The following is a 23,524-nucleotide window of genomic DNA, read 5'->3' on the forward strand; positions in this document are numbered from 1 at the left end:
GATAGTTTTTCGGTATCACCCTGCAATGAGACAAAGAATGATTGCAACATTGGAGGAAGAGAAACAACTGTCTTTCAGTTTTGGTTTGTGAATCTATGTACCTTGAATTTTGCAACCCATAGGACAGGAACATTTTATTACAACTAATGAAACTAGAGGAATCTCCTTATAGATTTTGATTACACTTAGGTAAATGGTGAATTGAAAGAGATTCATGTTTTCCTCTCTCTTAAACACAATCTCCATGCCTATCTCTTGTTCTTCTTCTTTGTCCACCTCCTTCCATTTCTGAACCATGAACTATTCATTGGAATATGTTCTCAATTCCACCTGTAGAACAACCATTTAGTATACCAGTGTGCTCCAACACACAAGGGCTTTTGAGCGGCCCTTGAATCACAGTGTAAGAGAGGGAGACAGTGTCAGCATTTGTGCCCGGGGGACAGGATGAGACTGCCCAGAGCTGGAGCAATGCCCTGTGCACATTCCTGGCTGTAAGGACAGACCAGTGGCAGAAAAATATGTGATTGTCCTCATTTGTGAAGAACAACACACACAAGTAATAAAGAGCCATACAGTAGGGCTAAACTGCTTTATTGTAGGCTATCCACAACATCAATCTCTGCTGTGCAGCTCAGATACTCAGAGTTGTGCATAGTTGCGTCCAGCACGTCTCGAGCCAGAAGCGAAAATAAAGAAGTAAAGAAGAACAGTAACATCACATGGGGAGAAAGGCAGATAACACACAGTCCTTTCTCATTGTAAAATTCCAGACACACAAATCATACCACCCTGTGCTGTAGAAGCTCGGTGGACAAAATCACAACAGACAGATGGGAGGGTAGGACTGGGATGGTCTCTCCTTCTCTCCTTCTCTCCCTGCTACATTTTGACTGCCAGTAGTGAGCTCCAGGGGGGACCCAGGTGGCGCTGTGGTTAAACCACTGAGCCTAGGGCTTGCTGATCAGAAGGTCGGCGGTTCGAATCCCTGTGACGGGGTGAGCTCCCGTTGCTTGGTCCCAGCTCCTGCCAACCTAGCAGTTCGAAAGCATGTCAAAATGCAAGTAGATAAATAGGAACCGCTACAGCGGGAAGGTAAACGGCGTTTCCATGTGCTGCTCTGGTTCTCCAGAAGCGGCTTTGTCATGCTGGCCACATGACCTGGAAGCTATACGCCGGCTCCCTCGGCCAATAATGCGAGATGAGCGCGCAACCCCAGATTCGGTCACGACTGGACCTAATGGTCAGGGGTCCCTTTACCTTTACCTTTAGTGAGCTCCAGGAACAGACAGAGAAACTGCATATGAGCAATATCTGCTGTATTTCTCCCTCGCTGCTTTCTGCACACTTAAGTCTTCTAAACTGCTGATTTCATGCCACTCCAAGCCATTAGCAAGTGACAGAACGGTTGGTACGCTTATTTCAATTATGACAAGTGTAAAGTACATAAAAGCTTTACCAACCATATAATAAGAAATGTGCTGTTTAAGGTACGGGCAAAATACAAACCCCTGCTAGAACATAAAACACCACTTTGGATATCTCCTTTAGAGGCCAAGGTGGTTAAAAAGAAAAATATGAAAGGAGATTGGCTGCCATATAACTCATTACTAACAGAGGATGGTAACCAAGTAAGACTAAAGAATTATGAAGAAGTAAAGGATCAACTATTAGGGTGGCTAGAGTATTCCCAACTCTTTGCGACGTCCAGTATATTTCCGAGCACAATTCAAAGTTATTGGTGCTGACCTTTAAAGCCCTAAACTGCGTCGGTCCAGTATATCTGAAGGAGCATCTCCACCCCCATCATTCTACCAGGACACTGAGGTCCAGTGCCGAGGGCCTTGTGGTGGTTCCCTCTCTGCGAGAAGCCAAGTTTCAGGGAACCAGGCAGAGGGCCTTCACAGTAGTGGCGCCTGCCCTCCCACCAGATGTGAAAGAGAACAACTACCAGACTTTTAGAAGACATCTGAAGGCAGCCCTGTTTAGGGAAGCTTTTAATGTTTGATGGATTACTGTATTTTAATATTTTGTTGGATGCTGCCCAGAGTGGCTGGGGAAGCCCAGCCAGATGGACGGGGTATTTATTAATAAATAAATAAATAAATAAATAAATAAATAAATATAATAATAATAATATATTCAAAAATAGGATATGTTCAAGAGTATCTATAAAAAAAAATAACAGTGATATATCATATATGGCACCGTTTGAATGACACTTGTGAATATAAAACATGAGAAATAAGGAAAAAAGGTACGATATGTTGTAAGAAAGTATTAGAAAATATATTAAGAGTAAGGTAATATTTATAAATACATTCACTATTATAAATGTCAATTACATCGGGAAATGTTGGGAAGTGCATGGTGGAATGACAGAAGCTAATCTGAGTGGTGGGACATAAGTCTGAATGTATCCTAGAAGGCTTAAAGGAGAAGCTGATGCAGTTTTTTATTTCATCAAGTCAAGAAGGATTAGTGGGCCCAGTAGATAGTTTCCCAATAAATAAATAACTACTTACTGAGCATCTAACGAAGAGGCTTGTGGTTCCTCTGTTAATTTCTGCATTCTGAAGTTCGCTTGTGTGATGGATACAAATACACCAATGATCATGTCTGCCGGAGGACCATATGAATTGATTTGAATTGTTTGTCTCAATGTGCATGAGGAGGTGTTCAAACTCTTGCTAGAAGAACAATGCAGCAGCAACAGCAGGAAAAGCAGGTGGAGCGCTAACCATTCTTGTGCTGAACTGCATCTGGAAGCCATCATGTTTGCCTGTAGTCACAATTTCAGTCTTGGCTGCAGTTACAGGGAAACTTGGCTGCATGGAGCTATGTGCCTGCATCATATCCACCGCCCTAACTGGATTCATGTAAGTTGACAGGACAGGCGCCTATATAGATTACAACACAGGATCATCACATTTGGAAAGGGCTGTTTCTGTCACTGTTATTGTGCCTGGCATCTGACTTCCCATGGGATATTTAGAAGTAGTTATGCTGATCAATAATTATAAAAATTACAGGGTGGGTGAACTGTTTGGCTAAAGTCCTCAAGTCTCAGAATAAGCAAAGTACTATTTCAGTGTCATCCCACTATAGCCCAAGATCTGCTCCCTTGTGAAGCAGTGCCTTGGACTGTTGGTCTAACATTCTGAATTGATATAATGTGAAACTTGGCCAGAGTATAAAAAGAGGATTGTGGATGTACATATCATTTCCTTTGAGTCAAACCATTAGCCCTTCTATCTAACTACAGTCTACTCTGAATAGCAAAAATTCTCTCCTGCCCTTCAAAGTGTTTTTCTCTCATTCAACTGGGCAGGGGCGAATTGTGCCGCTTGGCTGCCTGGGAAGGCACCCCTGCGGCATCGCTCCACAGCACGCATGTGTCCTGACGTCACACATGTCATACATGAGTCCTGACGTCACGCATGTGTCCTGATGTCACGAAGCACAACACGCACACCAGGACGAACTGCGCATGTCCGCACATGCACAGTCCGGGGTGGTGCTGCTGCTCTGCTCGGCTAGCACACTCTGAAGCAGAGCATTCCACCCGACAACCCGCTCTGTAGTGCACTCTGCTTCTTCCTGCTTGGGTGGAGGAGGCGAGGGATGGGCCAGGGGCCGAGTGCTCTGACTCTGTGCGCTGACCCCATGCTGCTCCGCCAGACTGGAGCTCCTACCAAAACAAGGAGAAGACTCTGAAGAGATGGCAAATTACCGTCCTATATCATTACTAAACTGTGACTACAAAATCTTCACAAATATTCTGGCTAATAGGCTGAAAGAAGCCATAAAAGACATCATCCATCTGTACCAAGCAGGATTTCTCCCAGGGAAATAGATTTCTAATAACACAAGGAACATCATAGACATTATAGAATATTTAGAAGTGAATAATGATAAAAAGCTGTGCTTCTACTTATTGACGCCGAAAAGGCATTTGACAATGTCTCCTGGAAGTATATGAAAAAACAGTGGGAAATGATGGAGTTGGGAACATAGTTAAGGAGAGGAGTTGAGGCCATATACGATCGGCAAACAGCAAGGCTCCTAATAAATGGTAACTTAACAGATAAAATTACAATAAATAAAGGGACCAGACAGGGGTACCCCCTCTCCCCGTTATTATTTATCATGGCATTAGAACCGCTTCTCCAACATATCAGGAATGAGGAAAGAATAGAAGGAATCAAATTGGGGAAAAACAAATACAAAGTCAAAGCATTCACGGATTACTTAATCGTTACAACGCAAGATCCAGAGTACGGTATACCAGCAGCCTTAGACTCAATTAAAGAATTTGGAAGTTCGATGGGTTTAAAAATAAATTATCAAAAGACGAAAATATTGACGAAAAATTTAAATAGAGAGGAAAAGGAAAAACTTCAAGATAGAACAAAATTGGAAATAAAAAAGAAAGTAAAATATTTAGGAATTTGGATTTCAAGCAATAATCTAAATCTGTTCGAAGATAATTATAATAAGGCATGGAAAGAAATTAGGAAGAACATGGAAACTTGGAATAAACTGCATCTGTCACTATGGGGTCGTATCTCGGTGGTAAAAATGAATATACCCAGAGTCTTTTCTACTAGGAATGGTAGAGGAAGACAAAATTAAACAAGATGAAAAGGTTTTCCTCTATGCAACGGTAGTGGCAAGAATATTAATTGCCAAATATTGGGAAGAACAAGAAATTCCCAGCATTAGGGAATGGCAAGAAAAGGTGATTAGTTACATAGAATTGGCCAAATTAACAAATTCTGTCAGAGGGGGTAGTATTCAAAGGTCAAATATAATTGGGGGAAATTCAGAGATTATTTGAAAAGACTTGGATTTACGTCAAATATTCTGTAGAGATCCCAAGATGAAAGTTAAAAGAAAGCAGTGCAAAAAGAAGTAAATTCATCAGCCTGGGAGGATGATGAGTGGAAGTCGATCTGAAAAAGAATCTATCTAAAATTAATAGAAGCCATTAATATTAAGACAGGTTTATTTGATTTAAATATATGATTTTGATATTTGTTAGTAGATTTCTGCAAAAAGAGGTATGTATGATTTGTTCGTTTTGCATACATATTTTATTGTTTATATTTTATTGTCTGCGTGCATTTTATTTGTATGATTTTGTTTGAAATTTCAATAAAGATTAAATTAAAATTAATTTTTTTAAAAAGAAGAATAAAAAGCCCGCTCCCTTCCTGAGTCTGAGCTTCCTTCCTGGGCCTCTGGGTGGCTGCAGGGCTCTTCAGCATCCCTGAGCCCCTGCTCTCCCTGGCTACTCTCTGCCATTTCTTCCACTTCCTCTGTTTCTGGGCGGTTGTGGGGCTCTTCAGTATCCCTGAGCCCCTGTTCTGCCTCTTCTGTCCATTGCTCCTCTGAATCAGCCTGACAATAATTATAAAAATTACAGGGAGTGGGATCTGTTTTGCTAAAGTCCTCAAGTCTCAAAACAAGCAAAGTGCTATTTCAAGGCCATCCCACTATAGCCCAAGATCTGCTCCCTTGTGAAGCAGTGCCTTGGACAGTTGGTCTAACATTCTGAATTGATACACAGTGGAACCTCAGTTTATGAACACCTTGGTTTACGAATTTTCGGTTTACGAACACCGCAGACCCATCTGGAACGGATTAATTCACTTTCCATTACTTTCAATGGGAAAGTTCGCTTCAATTTATGAACAGACTTCCGGAACCAATTACACCCATGCTTCGGATTAAGTACGCTTCAGGTTGAGTACTCTGCGGACCCGTCTGGAACAGATTAATCCACTTTCCATTACTTTCAATGGGAAAGTTCGCTTCAGTTTATGAACGTTTCAGTTTAAGTACTCCGCGGACCGTCTGGAACAGATTAATCCACTTTCCATTACTTTCAATGGGAAAGTTCGCTTCAGTTTATGAACGCTTCAGTTTATGAACAGATTTGCGGAACCAATTGTGTTCATAAACCGAGGTACCACTGTAATGTGAAACTTGGCCAGAGTATAGAAAGAGGATTGTGGATGTACATATCCCTTCCTTTGATTCAAACCATTAGCCCTTTATCTAACTACAGTCTACCCCAAGTAGCAAAAATTCTCTCCTGCCCTTCAAAGTGCTTTTCTCTCATTCAGCTGTGGCTCTTTTAACTGGAGATGTTAGCAATTAGACTGTGTCCTTATGCATGGAAAGCTGAGCTCTGTTACTGAGCTATATCCACTCATTGTAAGCCAGATGGTTACACACTCCTTCATTGTTTATATTGTCAAGTGCCCAGTGATTCTCAGATGAAGGGCAGTATAGATTAATAAGAATTAGAATAAGAATTGGAAAAAGAATAAGAATAAGAATAATAGCATTCCAGGCAATCCTTCCCTCCTTCTGCTTTCATCCGATTCCCTCACACATGTGGTTCCTGTCTCTCCCCATAGAAGCCAAATCATCTTTTTCACTGGGTCTCTTGATAATATTTGACTTCGGCTCCCATCATCTCTTGCCATTGCCCATGCTTGCTGAGAATGAAAGTAGTTGTAGTTCAACAACCTCTGGAGACACAAGGTTGAAGAAGAGTGATCTGTTCCATGTACACTACCTATTTTTCTGTCATCTACCTCTTTTCATTTCATGACTCCAATCCTAACATACAGGTGTGATGTTCAATGCCATCAGAGGCATCCCAATGGGTGGTGGTTGGGATATCATATGGTCACTGCAGATGGTGGATTGAGATGTCACTGGGAATGAGTGAACAGGAGACACACAGATCTCATATGCTAACCCCAGTCAACAAGAACATTCTGCAGTAAGCCCTGAAATGAATGGGAAGTGTAAAATAATATGAAAATACTTGGTGTTATTCATTTTGACAGTCGTTTGTTGCTGTAGTGAGCACTCCAGTGGAAGCAGCGTCTCTATGTACTTGAATGTGCAAATGGCTTACTTTTCACTGCTGAAAATAATAATAATAATAATAATAATAATAATAATAATAATAATAATAATAATTTTATTATTTATACCCCACCCATCTGACTGGGTTCCCCCAGCCACTCTGGGTCAGCTTACAGCATACCTTAAAACAGGCATCCGCAAACTGCAGCCCTCCAGATGTTTTGGCCTACAACTCCTATGCTCCCTAGCTAATAGGACCAGTGGTAGGGGAAGATGGGAATTGTAGTCCAAAACATCTGGAGGGCCGAAGTTTGGGGATGTCTGCCTTAAAACATAAAGCATCAAGTGTTAAATACCTCCTAATATAGAGCTGCCTTCAGATGTTTTTTAAAATAAATATTAAAGATTTTATTTGTTTACAAAACTACATGGCTTGCCTTTCTCCCCGGGTTGTACACTCTTTATCACAATGCAACTACATTTGTTGTGAGACATTAGTGTTGAGCACAGTATAAGGTTGAGGAGGAAGAGGGATGTAGAGAGGAGGGGTGGGGTGGTAAGGCTTATATTATTATATTCCGTTCTTAACCTGAAACCATTCTTTTTTTTAAAAAAATACTTTTTATTCATTTTATGCGCAAATTGCCAAACCTGGAAGTAACCCGTTCCGGCATATCACCATCTTTTCATGATTTGTTTGAAGTTGGGTTTCTAATAGGAAAAGGGGTCAAATCTATTTTTATTAGGCATTGATTCTATATCTTTCTAGCTGATGTTATTGTTTTCAGAGATTATTATTAACAAAATGGTCTCAACATAAAGTGTGGCGATTAGTGTGTTGTACTACGAGCTAGGAAAACTGGGTTCCAGTCCCCATTCAACTACGGGTCAGATACCATCTCTCAGTCTCTTCCACCATGAACTCATTGGATGGGATGCAAGAAGGGAAATAAAAACAAATTTAACATCTCCTTGCCAAAACATAAGGTCCCTGGCTCTTTCACCTTCTCAACTATGGCTATCCTTCTTCCTTACTAACCTCTCTTTACTGTTCATCTCAGGCCTAAGTATAATGATGTAGATTTTGGGGAGGAAGATGCAACCCAGTAAGCCAGCAGTAGAAGCCAAGATGGAGAAAATCTCCACAGCCACCATGTATTTCCCTTTGGTGCTCAGATAAGTGGGGACAAAGGACAGCCAAACACTGCAGAAGACCAGCATGCTGAAGGTAATCAACTTGGCTTCATTGAAAGTATCAGGCAACTTCCTGGCAAAGAAAGCCACAGAGAAGCTCACAATGGCCAAAAGACCCATGTAGCCGAGAATAAGGTGGAACATGACGTCTGAGCCTTCATTGCACTGCACTATGATTTGCCCATCCTGGGAGTGCAGGTCAAACTCTGGGAATGGGGGAGAGGATGCCAGCCACCCAACACAGATGCCAGCTTGAATGAGAGAGCAGAAGGTGATAAGGGATCCTGCCAGCCTCTTCCCAAGCCATTTCCTCAGGCTGTTTCCAGGCTTGGTCACCATGAATGCCAAAACCACAGTGAGGGTTTTGGCTAACACACAAGCAACAGCAATGGAGAAGACGAGGCCAAAGACGGTTTGCCTCAAGACACAGGTCACCTTTGTAGGCCTGCCAATGAATAAGAAGGAGCAGAGAAAGCAGAGAAGCAGCGAAGAGAGCAAGGTGCAGGTGATTCCCCAGTTGTTGGCTTTGACAATGGGAGTGTTCCAGTGCAGACCGAAGGTCCCCATCACAACAAGTGTGACCAGAGAAAGCAGGAGAGCCAAGGAAGCCAGAATTGCCCCCAAGGGCTCCTCATAGGATAGGTAGCTTATTTCTTTTGGAATACATTGGTCCTGAAAGGCATTTGGGTAGTGATCATCTGGGCATTTCTCACACTGATCTGCATCTGAAAGTGAGAAGCATGCATTTAGCATTTCTGGAAGTGATACTTATTAATATTATTGGTACTGTCTATTATGCTGTACATACAACATATTACTGAGCTGATTAACCAAAGCCTATTTTTTCAAATAAGTGATGGTTGCTCTCTGAGCATCTCAGCTGTACTAATTAATCCATTCATATTTATTTGTCATGGTTGCAGTATACTGATTGATTTCAGTCTTTTCCCATTAAACATGTCTAGCTCTACTAGTAAATAAGTGAAGATGAAAATCTGTTGGCTGCAGGTTGAATGCTGACAAAAGGGAATCTATGGAGTGTAATTATTTCTTCCCAGATGTATGTTATCCTGATTTCAATGGTGGTTACTCCCATGTGGATGTAATTTCATACAATATACTCTTAAAAGGGGAGGAGAGAGGAAAGGACAATATGTATCAGTAAAATATAAACGCATGTGCTTGGGATCTATGACAGAAAATAAGCAGACATAATAAGACAAAGACATGAATGTCTGTGTTGGAGAGGAAGATGGGAATTCCAGTTGACTTGGGTTCCTTCACTTACCCTTCTGGACTGAAATCCTCCCTTTAGGGCACTGAACACAGTCATAGCAACAGATTTGCTTTCCCTGCTGGGCAAACATACTCTGTCCAGGGTGGCAGCTCTCAACACAGGTGGAAATGGGCAGCATCTAATGGTAATGACATGCAAGAGATTTTGCATGGAATAATTCTTATTGTCATCTATTTCTGCTTTGCGGCAGAAAGGTCACAGGACTGAAATTAGAGGATGGCTGTCAAGCATTTGCTCCCTGGGCAAGCATCAGAAGACAAAGATGCTTTGTGCTGTCACCTAACCATTTGGCCAGCCCAGCAGATGCCTGAATGGCAAAGAGAAGCTCGTGCCAACCTTCTCCTTCTTGATAGATTGATTCCACATAACCCAATGCTGATTCCCTCCTGGAGTAAGAGGAGAGCTGAAATAAGGAGCCAGCAGCAGATGCTTCTTCTCCTTCTTAGGTGTGCAGGGTTTGTTTGTAGGGGTTTTGTATTTTCATTATGTATTATGTATGGATTCATTATGTATTCTGTGGTTTTATATGTGAATTTTGTTCTGTGAAGTGCCCTGAGACCTCCAGTTACATGGCAGTATATAAACTCATTCATTCATTCAATCCATCCATCCATCCATAAAAGATGATGATGATGGATAATGATCAAAGCAAAACACAAGAGATCTAGGTATATTCAATCAATCAATCAATCAATCAATCAATCAATCGCCTCAGGCATATGACAGCACATATAGCCTTCCATAGCTTTCTGAGCATCAGCACTTTCCTGAGCATTTTGGATGCTTTCATCCCACACATTATGGCCAAGCCTGCATGGAGTTTGACCCCACCATAAGCCTGATGGTACAGGTTATCGCCAGCCACTCCGTCCATCAACGTTAGTGACCACACACTGGTAGGTAATGGTAGGTAATTTTCTTTTTGCCTGGGCTCCGCATGGCGGAGATGATTGCCAACAACGCATTTTGGAGCACAACAGCCCCTTTTCAAGAGCTTTAAACACTTGCAGATTCTTTACTCATAAATAACTTGTTCTTAACCATGAACTCCAAATTAGCTCCAAACTAGCTCTGGATAAACAAATTTGAACAAAGAAACAAAGATAGTATTTCATCAGTGAGTACCAGCGCTTGCCTCCTCACCCTTCTCGTTTGACGCCACTTCTGCTTTCCTGGATCCCTTGATGTTCTCATAAAAGATTATGATGAAAACAAGAAATTGTCCCACCCACCTGCTTGAACTTGGGATTCCATGCAATGGCACTTCCATCCACTGTGAACTCTTTTCCTGGGGGTGCCTGAGGGTCCACCCTCCCCACTCGGACTCTCTGGAAAGACTCATTGGGAAATGTGACCAAGTTGAGGAGATCATAGCCACCTGCCTGCTGCCCCTTCTCATCAAAAGAGATTTCTTCCCCAGCACTGTTGTTGAAGTGGATGTTCTTCAGGAAGGAGTGGAGCTAGATTGCAGGAGAAAACAACGACACAATCCTTGGAGGCTAATATGTTCATTCTCTTCCATTTGCAAAGTGTACCTTTGGATTCTTACTACAATTTATCATATATACTGGGTACTTCAAAAAACAAACAAACCCATTAACATGTGAAACTGTCATGTGCTGAGACAAACCATTGGTCTCTGTAACCCAGAACTGTCTACTTTGAATTGCCATAGTGCTACATGGCATACATCCGAGGTTTCAACCCATTTTTGATACCAGAGGACACCCCTGCCTCTTGCGCAGCCCAAGTTGGAGAATCCTGGGATGGATTAATTTCAAGAGTTTGAATGTGCAGCTTGCAAAACATAAGAGATAAATTCCCACCCAATGATAGAGCTCACCAGGGAAAATCCCCAAGGCCTCTCCTCCATGCCAGGGCTTGGTTGTGAAACATACAAATCAGTAATAATAATCTTTGCTTCTAACATTGAGGAGAGTAATTGACAGTACCTGCCAGGGCTGCGTCCGTCTCTCACCCAGTACTATCTGTTTGGTTCTTGATGAATATATTCTATGGAGAGCATGTGCTACTGCATGGACAGCATTGTAGATGGTGTAGCTCTGGCTGGATATTTCCATTTCAAACACAGGTCCAGTGAGTTTCTCCAGCTTCTCCTCCCCAGTGCAGTGTTTCTGAGTTGTCAGAATTAGATTGTGATCTGGGAACGAACAGAGGAATGCACTGGCCCAGAACTGCTGGATGAAATAAAGATTTGGCTGCCATGGATTTATGGTCTGTAGAAAGTCCTGAAATCCTGGAACTGGATTTGAGTGGAGTGTAAATGTCAAGGTGCCATTGAAGGATATTGATGGGAATTTGTCTTCTACCAGCACTGCAGTGCAATCCCATTGAGCTGTTGTAATCCACACCCTCTCCAAAGGGTACATTAAGTATACCTCATAGGAGACTAAAACCAGTCTCAAAGCCTCTAGAGACTGACTGTCTCCGTAGACAAGAATCACATTCATTTGCCTCTGTGTGAGAGCAAACATAATTGGTCTCAATTTATGTTGAAGTAGCTCATTAGGTAACCATTTTGTCACTAGTGGGATCACCAGGGTCCAGGAAATGCAAAGATTATTCTGGAAAAGCCTTGGTCTGAGAGTACGAAGGAAGGTTTCTCCACTGTCATCATCTGAAACAAGGAGGCCAATCCAGTTCCACCCAAACCTCTGGAGTAGCCACACAATGCCATCATACTGAGCTTCTTCACTGGGGACCATTTGGAAGAAGGAAGGGAAGAGCCTTTGGTCACTCAGCACTGGATCCAAGGAGCCATAGCTGAGCTAAAGTGAAAGGCACCATATTTTTAAGAATCTGAAGACCATTTATTTGTTCCTAGAAAGAATACTTCTGTATTGTGGTGGTTAACCACCTGCTCTTACTTTTAAAAGTCTACACCCCTTGCATTATTAAGTCTCAAACTAGGAGAAGTTTCTAAATAGGAGACTGGATGCTCCCATGATTACATGCTTTGTGGCATTGTCAGGTTTGGAAGAATCAGAACTTTGGTTATTAGTATTATGGCTTCCTTTGCCAACCCCCCCCCCAAAAAAAATCCCAATGCTAATTGAGTTGGCAGTGTAGGCAACACATTGCTAGGAGGCTTTAATATAGTCTCGTACCCATACCAAGTCTAATGTAGACACAAGTGTAGAAAGCATAACGTAATGGGATTGAAAGCTAAGATGGATGCTCTTTTGGGGTTTTCCTGTTTATGTCTGCCTTTGTGGCTGTATCTATGTGTCAGGAGCATGGCAGAGTCAAGTAAGGAAGAGGAGCTCGACAAAGGAGAGGGATGAGAGATAGAGTCTGACTCTGAATTTGACAGTCTGCTGGAGGAAGCAGGCCCAGCCCCCCCTTCTCCAACAAGAGTTCACTGAGATAGAGCAGGCACAGACAGTTCACAAGAAGGGGGAGTGGAAGATAGTGGGGTGGGGTGGGGGGTTTGCTAGGCAACCAACATCAGATAGACAGAGGACTGACAGGACTGTGCCTAAAATATGTGAAAAGACTTCAATCTCTTTCAGAGGAGAGTTTCCCTGCTATGTCTTACACAGAAAGGGAACATACCAAATGCTGGAAGGCTGGCATCCAACTCCTCTTGTCCCAATATCAATTACAAGATCTTCAGGCGACCATGAAGATGGACAAGAGGCACTTAAGAGACTGTCTCTTTAGGTCCGATGCAGAATGGGATCAAACCATGATTGCTTCTACCAAGAGCTCACCATGGTTCCCACTTATCAAAATGGAGCATGCCCGAGCCAGATACCTGACAAAGCTTCCACTTGCCGTTCTAAGAGCTACACCAGGGCTCCCCAAACTAAGGCCTGGGGGCCGGATGCGGCCCAATCGCCTTCTAAATCCAGCCCATGGACAGTCCGGGAATCACCATGTTTTTACATGAGTAGAATGTGTCCTTTTATTTAAAATGCACCTCTGGTTTATTCATGGGGCATAGGAATTCGTTCATATTTCCCCCCCCAAAATATAGTCCGCCCCCCACAAGGTCTTCTGAGGGACAGTGGACCGGCCCACCACTGAAAAAGTTTGCTGACCCCTGAGCTACAGCGACAACTTTGTTGCTTACAAAGTAGCACTCTAAGCACTGGCAGCTAAGAAGATCAGGAGGAAGGAACTAGACAAGATTGTGGTCAACTGCAAAGGGGATTCGGATATTTAATTTGGCACATCTAACCTAAGAATCTTCTGCTATTCGATTCTATTTAATGCAACAAATAATTTTAGTAGCCGTGACCATGGTTTTATTGGATGTCTGTGCCCGATGATTTTTATGGTTATTGTTGTTTTTTGTTTTTGTTTCAGTTCTTTTTCTGAATGATGCCATGGCCTATGGCTAGTGCAATAAAAGTTTAATTGGATTAGATTGGACTGACAGACCTTTTTTTTTTTGAAAGCATAGATCCCTACTCCCCATATCCTGAAGAGCTGAAAAGGTCAGATTGGAATGGAAGTGCAAAAGGGGAAAGGCTTTTACTTCATGCTTTTCCTGTTGTGATTAACTGAATAAATAAATGCAACCATAAAAACTGTCAATGACTCGTTAATTCTTATTGGGGCTTGGAAGGCTTCCTGGAAATCATTACACTATGTATCTATCTACACACATACCTGTGGAATCTTGTAGGTGTTTAATATATTGGACATCTGAATGGAGTTTTGGGAGGTGAGCCCTCCAACGACGGCAATTAATTTATCTTCCCCATTACAGCAGAAATTGGGGGGATTTTGTTGTCCCATGAAAAGAAGAGCAAGAGTGTTCCAACAAGATTGCAAAGGATGAAAAGCATTCTCATAAAATGTTGATCCCAGTGTGATGTTGGATAAGAATTTGGCATTCTTGTTGATCTCTTGCAGGGCAAAGATGAAGGCAAGAACATGCTGGTAGTTTTTCGGTATCACACTGCAATGAGACAAAGAATGATTGCAACACTGGCGGAAGAGAAACAAGTGTGTTTCAGTTTTGATTTGTGAATCTATGTACCTTGAATTTTGCAACCCATAAGACAGGAACATTTTATTCCAACTAATGAAACTAGAGCAGTCTCCTTATAGATTTTGATTAGATTTAGGTAAATGGTGAATTGAAAGAGATTCATTTTCGTGCTATGGATGAATTGGTGGGTTTGGATATGGGAAACCCAGAAACAAAAAGCTGTTAAATTCTTCTGTTAACACTTTCCCCTCTCTCTTTCAACACAATCTCCATGCCTGTCTCTTGTTCTTCTTCTTTGTCCACCACCTCCCTTCCATTTCTGAACCATGAACTATTCATTGGAATATGTTCTCAATTCCACCTGTAGAACAACCATTTAGTATACCAGTGTGCTCCAATACACAAGGGCTTTTTAGCTCCAGGAACAGACAGAGAAACAGCATATGAGCAATATCTTCTGTATTTCCCCCTCGCTGCTTTCTGCACGCTAAGTCTTCTAAATTGCTGATTTAATGCAACTCCAAGCCATTAGCAAGTGACAGAATGGTTGGTACGCTTATTTCAATTATGACAAGTGTAACGTACATAAAAGCTTTACCAACCATATAATAAGAAACGTGCTGTTTAAGGTATACACAAAATACAAACACCTGCTAGAACCTAAAACTCCACGTTGGATATCTCCTTTAGAGGCCAAGGTGGTTAAAAAGAAAATTATGAAAGGAAATTGGCTGACATAACTCATTACTAACAGAGGATGGTAACCATCTAAGACTAAAGAATTATGAAGAAGTAAAGGGTCAACTATCAGGATAGCTGGAGTATTACCAACTCTTTGTGACGTTCAGACAAGACAAAATAAATGGATTTGCCAATGAGCCCTCTTAATTTTAAAAGAGAATTGCTAACTAATGAACTAAGACCATTTCCATCATGGGAAGTCAAGGAGGCGGCGGCGATGGTTGTTATGATTAAATGGACACAGAACATTGGGCTTACTATTATGATGAGTAAATGGGAACCTCTCTGGAAAATTAATATGAACTTTACTGCATGTCACACAATTAAAAAAATATATGATGAAAATGCAGTTTAGATGCCGTTCTGCTCAGAACCCTATGTAGCGATATCCCGAAAAATATAAGAGAAATCTTCCTATACGCAACAGCTGCCACCCGACTATTAAGGGAATGGCAAAACAAACTACCAGAATTTGTGGAAATGGCTCAATTAACAAGTAGGCTAAGAGGTAACACAAAACAATCATTTATTCAAAAATGGGATATGTTCAAGAGATATCTATAAAATACACAGTGATATACTATACTATCTATGGCACCATTTGAATGACCTGTGGGAATATAAAACATTGAGAAATAAGAAAAAAAGATACGGTCTGTTGTAAGAAAGTATTAGAAAACATATTAAGAGTAAGGTACAAATAATAAGTACATTGTCAATTACATCGGGAAATGATGGGAAGTTTATGTTATGTTGTTATGTTGTTATGTTATGTTATGTTATGTTATGTTATGTTATGTTATGTTATGTTGTTATGTATTCTATGTTATTATATTCTATTTTACTTTAGTTAGAATTTATGTCGAAAGAGAACGTATACGTCTAAATGAATCTTTAACATTATATTTTTTAAAGATTGTTTTTCTTTCTTTGGACTTGTATGTGTGAATTTACCATTGTGTATGATACTAATGAACTTCAATAAAGGGTCCCCCCCCAAAAAAAGCAAGTGACATAACAGATTGTTTCTGGGAAATGCAAGGTCTGTGTCACCCAGGCTCCATTCATTCTGTTGGGAGATGATGATCCATTTGCTCTAGGCTCTTCGCAAACCAGCTCAGCTCAATCCAAACTTTCCTTATACTGCTGCATGCCTTAAAGAAATATACTTGGGAAGTAAACCCCTCCTTTTCTCCCCCCCCCAGTGCATTTTGTTTCCCCAGTAAGCATGCATGGGATTACAGGCATAGGATCCAACACCTAGGGGCTGAAGGGTCTTCGGACCCCCCAAAATATTGGAGAAAGCCTCTCCCCCGAAAGCATTGCCATTCAAATGGTGTGCATGGACTGTGTCGTGTATTTTAATATTTCTGTTGGAAGCCGCCCAGAGTGGCTGGGGAAACCCAGCCAGATGGGCAGGAAATAAATAAATAAATAAATAAATAAATAAATAAATAAATAAATAATTTGATCGGTTATGCGGGGAGGAGCTTACCTGTTCCCCCCCCATATTTTATGCAAGTTAGCATTCCAAATTTAAGCTCTTTGAAATCCCCATGGTTTTCAACAAGATTCTGAAGCCCATCCTTAAGAGTTGAAGGTCCTCTACTCTTTTACCTAAGAAGAAACTCACTGACCACAATGAAGGGACTTGTTTTCAAGTAAATGTGTACCACATGTGTGCAGATTTTTGCACTTTCAGATAAGAGAAGGGGGAACCTTAGTTTGCATGCTGTATTATCCTTCAGTGTCCTTGTGGGGTACATGTATGTCTCTCTCTGTGTGTGTGATTGTGAGTGAAGTTAAGAGTGGTGGTGGTGGTTGCTGCTGGTTCTCTTCCCTCTACTTCATTCCAGCCTTCCCTAAATGGTCACGTGTTCTGCATTGGCACCAGTGGTCCCATGAGGAGGCCATGGAGGAATGACAAAAGCTAATTTGAGTGGTGGGACATAAGTCTGAATGTATCCTAGAAGGCTTAAAGGAGAAGCTGATGCAGTTGTTTATTTCATCAAGTCAAGAATGATCAGTGGGCCCAGTAGACAGTTTCCCAATAAAGAAATAATTACTTACTAAGCATCTAACAAAGAGGCTTGTGGTTCCTCTGTTAATTTTTGCATTCTGAAGTTCGCTTGTGTGATGGATACAAATACACCAATGATCATGTCTGATGAAGGACCATATGAATTGGTTTGAATTGTTTTTCTCAATCTGCAAGAGCTCAAACTCTTGCTAGAAGAACAATGCAGCCGCAACATCAGGAAAAGCAGGTGGAGCGCTAACCATTCTTGGGTTGAACTGCAGCTGGAGGCCATCATGTTTACATTTAGTTACCAATAGCATTTCAGTCTTGGCTAAAGTTATAGGAAAACCTGGCTGCAGGGAGGCATGCACCTGCCTCAAATCCACCTCCCTAACTGGATTCAGGTGAGTTGATTGGACAGCCGCCTATATAGAGCACAACACAGGATCACCACATTCGGAAAGGGCTGTTTCTGTCACTGATATTGTGCCTGGCAGCTGATTTCCCATGGGATATTTAGAAGTAGTGATGCTGATCAATAATTATAAAAATTACAGGGTGGGTGAACTGTTTTGCTAAAGTCCTCAAGTCTCAGAATAAGCAAAGTGCTATTTCAGTGTCATCTCACTATAGCCCAAGATCTGCTCCCTTGTGAAGCAGTGCCTTGGACAGTTGGTCTAACATTCTGAATTAATATGTGAAACTTGGCCAGAGCATAGAAAGGGGATTGTGGATGTACATATCCCTTCCTTTGACTCATACCATTAGCCCTTCTATCTAACTACAGTCTACCCTGAGTAGGAAAAATTCTCTCCTGCCCATCAAAGTGTTTTTCTCTCATTCAACTGGACAGGGGCGAACGGTGCTGCTTGGCTGTCCGGGGCGTCACCCCCGGGGCATCGCTCTGCAGCGCGCATGTGTCCTGACCTCATGAAGCACGACGCGCATGCCAGGACAAACTGTGCGCATGTCTGCACATGTGCAGTCTGGGTTGGCACGCATGCCAGGACAAACTGCGCATGTCTGCACATGCACAGTCTGGGTTGGCGCTGCTGCTCCGCTCGGCCAGCCCACTCTGAAGCAGCGCGCACTACAGAGCAGATTGCCTCCGCCTCCGCCTGACAACCCACTCTGTAGCGCTCTCTGCTTCTTCCTGCTCGGGTGGAGGAGGCGAGGGACGGGCCAGGGGCCGGGGGTGCTGGCCCCGTGCTGCCACGTCAGAATGGAGGTAGGGGCGGGCCGACCCCTACACCCCTCCCTTGCTACGTGCCAGCAACTGGAGCTCTTTTAACTGGAAATGTTAGCAATTAAACTGTGTCCTTATGCGTGGAAAGCTGAGCTCTGTTACTGAGCTATATCCACTCATTGTTAGCTAGATGGTTACGCACTCCTGCATTGTTTATATTGTCAACTGCCCTGTGATTCTCAGATGAAGGGCGGAATAGAATAATAAGAATAAGAATAGGAATAGGAATAAAAATAAGAATAATAGCATGCCAGGCATCCCTTCCCTCCTGCTTCCATCCGATTCCCTCACACATGTGGTTCCTGTCTCTCCCCATAGAAGCCATAGCATCTTCTTCACTGGGTCTCTTGATAATATTGGATAATATAAGAGTGATCTATTCCATGGACACTACCTATTTTTATGCCATTAACCTCTTTTCATTTCATGACTCCAATCCTAACATACAGGTGTGATGTCCAATGCCATCAGAGACAGCCCAATGGGTGGTGGTTGGGATATCATATGGTCACTGCAGATGGTGGATTGAGATGTCACTAGGGATGAGTGAACAGGAGACACACAGATCTCAGTAAGCCCAGTCAACAAGAACATTCTGCAGGAAGCGCTGAAATGAATGGGAAGTGTAAAATAATATGAAAATACTTGGTGTTATTCATTTTGACAGTCTTTTGGTGCTGTAGTGAGCACTCCAGTGGAAGCAGCATCTCTATGTACTTCAATGTGCAAATCGCTCAGTTTTCTCTACTGAAACTAGTAATCTTATTATTATTAATAATAATTTTATTATTTATACCCCAACCATCTGGCTGGGGTATAAATAATAATACCTTAAAACATAAAACAAAAAGCGTTAAATACCTCCTGATATAGTGCTACCTTCAGATGTCTTTCTAAATAAATATTAAAGATTTCATTGGTTTACAAAAGTACATGCCTTGCCTTTCTCCCCAGGTTGTACAGTCTTTCTTACAAAGCAGTTACATTTGTTGTGAGACATTAGTGTTGAGCACAGTATAAGGTTGGGGAAGAAGAGGGGTGTAGAGAGGAGGGGTGGTGTGGTACGGCTTATATTCTTTTGTACATCTCTGGTTACGAACTTAATTCATTCCGGAGGTCCGTTCTTAACCTGAAACCGTTCTTTTTCTTTTACATAATTTTTATTCATTTTATAGGAAAAAAGCACCAACATACAAAAACAAAACAAAACAAAGAACACAGAAATACTTCTTATACTCTTATAACTTCTTAACATCATAATGACTTCCGCTGGTTCCCCCCATCTGAATTCCATTTCTGATCATCTTTGGCAGTTTCAAAAGATATACTTATACCCTCAACAGATTTCTGTTCTATTACCTTCTAAAAAGAATATTTATCTATATCCTACTTTTATGCCAAAAATCTATAATTACATCCTTAAACAATATTAAATATTACAATTTTTTTCAAATATAATTTAAATTTTTCCCAATCTTCCCCTACAGTTTCTTCTCCCTGGTCATGGAGTCTCCCAGTCAGCTCGGCAAGTTCCATGAAGTCCATCATCTTCATCTGCCATTCATCTATTGTTGGGATATCTTGACTCTTCCAATTCTTAGCAAGTAGTAACTTCGAAGCAGAAGAATATAATGTCCTTTTTGGGGATTCCCTCCCCCACTATTCCCAGTAAAAAGGGTTCTGGTTTCTTAATAAAAGTGTCTTTCAACACTTTTTTCATCTCATTATAAATCTTTTCCCATAAGTCTTTTACTTTGTGTCAGGTCCACCACATGTGGTAGAAGGTTCCTTCCTTTTCTTTACATTTCCGTTTATTAAATATTGTTTATTAAATATTCTTTAAAAAATCACACACACGTAAAAAAAAACTTATATACACCCTTCACATTAACATATCTTTAAACTTTACATAGAAGAACAACAAAAATTAAGAAAAATTAGACAAAAAGGAAGAAAAAAAATCCAAATGAAAGCGTTTCTGAATTACAGATTATCTCACATCACACTTCCAATACTTTTCATTATATTTTTTCCTTTAACCTTATTTTTTTCAAAGGTTGGTATTGTTATCTCTTCTTTTTGTTTTCTTTCCTCTAAATGATTCCATTATTCTTTTTATCCTTTGACAAATATCATTCCAGTTCTGCTTATATGGAGTTGCTTGAATAAAAAAGATTTAGCCTAGTCTTATCATAACTGATTTCACTTGCGCATCCTTTGTATGCCACTCCAACAACAAATTATACATCTTAGAAAGATTTTTACCCTTTGTATCTAAGAATTCCGTTTCCAATTTAGATTTATCTGTTTGGAAGCTTATATTCTTATTATCCACCTTAAACATTTCATTTATCTGATAATCTTGTAACCAATCGCTAAACTTATCTTTAAGCTGTTCATAAGACTTTAATTTGAATTTATAATCTACTTCAATCAGCAAATCAGTACAGTGGTACCTCTGGATGCGAACAGAATCCGATCTGGAGCCCCGTACGCATCCAGAGCAGTACGCAACCTGAAGTGCCGAATCTGCACATGCTTGTTGTTCGATTCGGCGCGTCTGCGCATGTGGGGATTTCCAAACCTGGAAGTAACCCATTCCAGCATACCACCATCTTTTCCTGATTTTTTAATGTTGGGTTTCTAATAGGGAAAGGGGTCAAATCCATTTTTATTAGGCATTGCATTCCGTAGCTTTCTAACTGATGTTATTGTTACCAGAGATTATTATTAACAAAATGGTCTCAACATAAAATGTGGTGATTATTGTGTTGTACTACGAGCTAGGAAAACTGGGTTCAAATCCCCATTCAACTATGGGTCAGATACCATCTCGCAGTCTATTCCACCAGGAACTCATTGGATGGGATGGAAGAAGGGAAATAAAGACAAATTTAACATCTCCTTGCCAAAACATAAGGTCCCTGGCTCTTTCACCTTCTCAACTATGGTCATCCTTCTTCCTTACTAACCTCTCTTTACTGTTCATATCTGGCCTAAATATAATGATGAAGATTTTAGGGAGGAAGATGCAACCCAGTAAGCCAGCAGTAGAGGCCAAGATGGAGAAGATCTCCACAGCCACCATGTATTTCCCTTTGGTGCTCAGATAAGCGGGGACAAAGGACAGCCAAACACTGCAGAAGACCAGCATGCTGAAGGTAATCAACTTGGCTTCATTGAAAGTATCAGGCAACTTCCTGGCAAAGAAAGCCACAGAGAAGCTCACAATGGCCAAAAGACCCATGTAGCCAAGAATAAGGTGGAACATGACGTCTGAGCCTTCATTGCACTGCACTATGATTTGCCCATCCTGGGAGTGCAGGTCAAACTCTGGGAATGGGGGAGAGGATGCCAGCCACCCAACACAGATGCCAGCTTGAATGAGAGAGCAGAAGGTGATAAGGGATCCTGCCAGCCTCTTCCCAAGCCATTTCCTCAGGCTGTTTCCAGGCTTGGTCACCATGAATGCCAAAACCACAGTGATTGTTTTGGCTAACACACAAGCAACAGCAATGGAGAAGACAATGCCAAAGATGGTTTGCCTCAAGACACAGGTCACCTTTGTAGGCCTGCCAATGAATAAGAAGGAGCAGAGAAAGCAGAGAAGCAGAGAAGAGAGCAAGGTGCAGGTGATGCCCCAGTTGTTGGCTTTGACAATGGGAGTGTTCCAGTGCAGACCAAAGGTCCCCATCACAACAACTGTGATCAGTGAAAGAAGGAGAGCCAAGGAAGCCAGAATCACCCCCAAGGGCTCCTCATAGGAGAGGTAGCTAAACTTTTTTGGAATGCATTGGTCCTGAAAGGCATTTGGGTAGTGATCATCTGGGCATTTCTCACACTGATCTGCATCTGAAAGTGAAAAGCATGCTTTTAGTATTTCTTGAAGCAGTAATTATTAATATTATTGGTACTGTCTATTATGCTCTATACGGGTTGATTTAAGCGTTTTCCCCTTAAACATGTCTATATCTGCACCCAGCCCCATGTTTTTGCATTGCTAAGCTTGTAGCCCAAGTGTTTCTTTTCCATAATGGAACTTGGGAGTGGATGAAACTGCCAGATAGCCTATCATCAGGAAAATCTATATTTGACAAAAATGAACTGTTTCTAAGGATTGAAAATATGTGGATATAATAGAGGACTAACAGAAGATGAAAATTTGTTGGCTGCAGTTTCAATGGTGAGAAATGGGAATCTATGACATGCAATCCTAACCATTTCTATCCAGATGGATGTTATCCTGATTTCAGTGGTGTTTAATCCCATGTGAACTTTATTTCACACAATATATTCTTGAGCGTCTGTCCAAATGGGAAGGAGAGGAAAGAACAATATGTATCAGCAACATATAAACACATGTGCTTGGGATCTATGACAGAAAATAAGCAGACATAATAAGACTAAGACATGAATGTCTGTGTTGGAGAGGACGATGGGATTTCCAGTTGACTTGGGTTCCTTCACTTACCCTTCTGGACTGAAATCCTCCCTTTAGGGCACTGAACACAGTCATAGCAACAGATTTGTTTTCCCTGCTGGGCAAACATACTCTGTCCAGGGTGGCAGCTTTCAACACAGGTGGAAATGGGCAGCATCTAAGGGTAATGACAAGCAAGGGATTTTGAATGGAATAACCTTGCTTCTCTACATAAATCTTATTGCCATCTATGTCTGTTTTGCGGCAGAAATGTCATAGGACTGAAATTAGAGGATGGCTGTCAAGAATTTGCTCCCTGGGCAAACTTCAGGCCCCCTGATAAAGATGCTTTGTGCTGTCACCTAACCATTTGGCCAGCCCAGCACATGTCTGAATGGCAAAGAGAAGCTCCTGCCCACCTTCTCCTTCTTGATAGATTGATTCCTCATAACTCAATGCTGATTCCCTCCTGCAGACGCTGTCTTTTAAGTTTAAATAAGAATTAATTTTTACTTAATGTACTTGAACAATGCAGGCAGGTTTTACTTACATTGCTAATAGTACATCTTACATAGATTTTTATCCAAGATAAATACTGTTACAGACTGACATCAGCACAACAGAACATTTCTGCTGCTCTTACTGTTTAGACTGCTTATAACTGCCATAACTACACAAACTGACATAACTATGCCCTTTTAAAATGTTTTTGTGTGTGTGTGTGGGGGGGGGCTTTTGGGTTGTTATTTTTATCT

General features: G+C 41.4%; 2 protein-coding genes across 2 annotated transcripts; both read right to left on the reverse strand.

The window, feature by feature from the left end:
• Window positions 1-7,896: 7,896 nt before the first annotated feature.
• Window positions 7,897-9,449, reverse strand: LOC118095547 (vomeronasal type-2 receptor 26-like). Its single transcript, XM_035136797.2, has 2 exons — window positions 9,371-9,449; window positions 7,897-8,807 (listed from the first exon to the last, which is right to left on the reverse strand). The coding sequence occupies exons 1-2, from the start codon at window positions 9,447-9,449 to the stop codon at window positions 7,897-7,899; spliced, it is 990 nt and encodes a 329-aa protein (XP_034992688.2).
• Window positions 9,450-21,290: 11,841 nt separating this feature from the next.
• Window positions 21,291-22,899, reverse strand: LOC132592961 (vomeronasal type-2 receptor 26-like). The gene is made up of 2 exons (XM_060281260.1): window positions 22,821-22,899; window positions 21,291-22,201 (listed from the first exon to the last, which is right to left on the reverse strand). Exons 1-2 carry the CDS (start codon window positions 22,897-22,899, stop codon window positions 21,291-21,293), a joined length of 990 nt encoding a protein of 329 aa, XP_060137243.1.
• Window positions 22,900-23,524: the final 625 nt, after the last annotated feature.

Source organism: Zootoca vivipara, chromosome 13 (genome assembly GCF_963506605.1).
Source record: "Zootoca vivipara chromosome 13, rZooViv1.1, whole genome shotgun sequence".
Taxonomy (NCBI): Eukaryota; Metazoa; Chordata; class Lepidosauria; order Squamata; family Lacertidae; genus Zootoca; species Zootoca vivipara.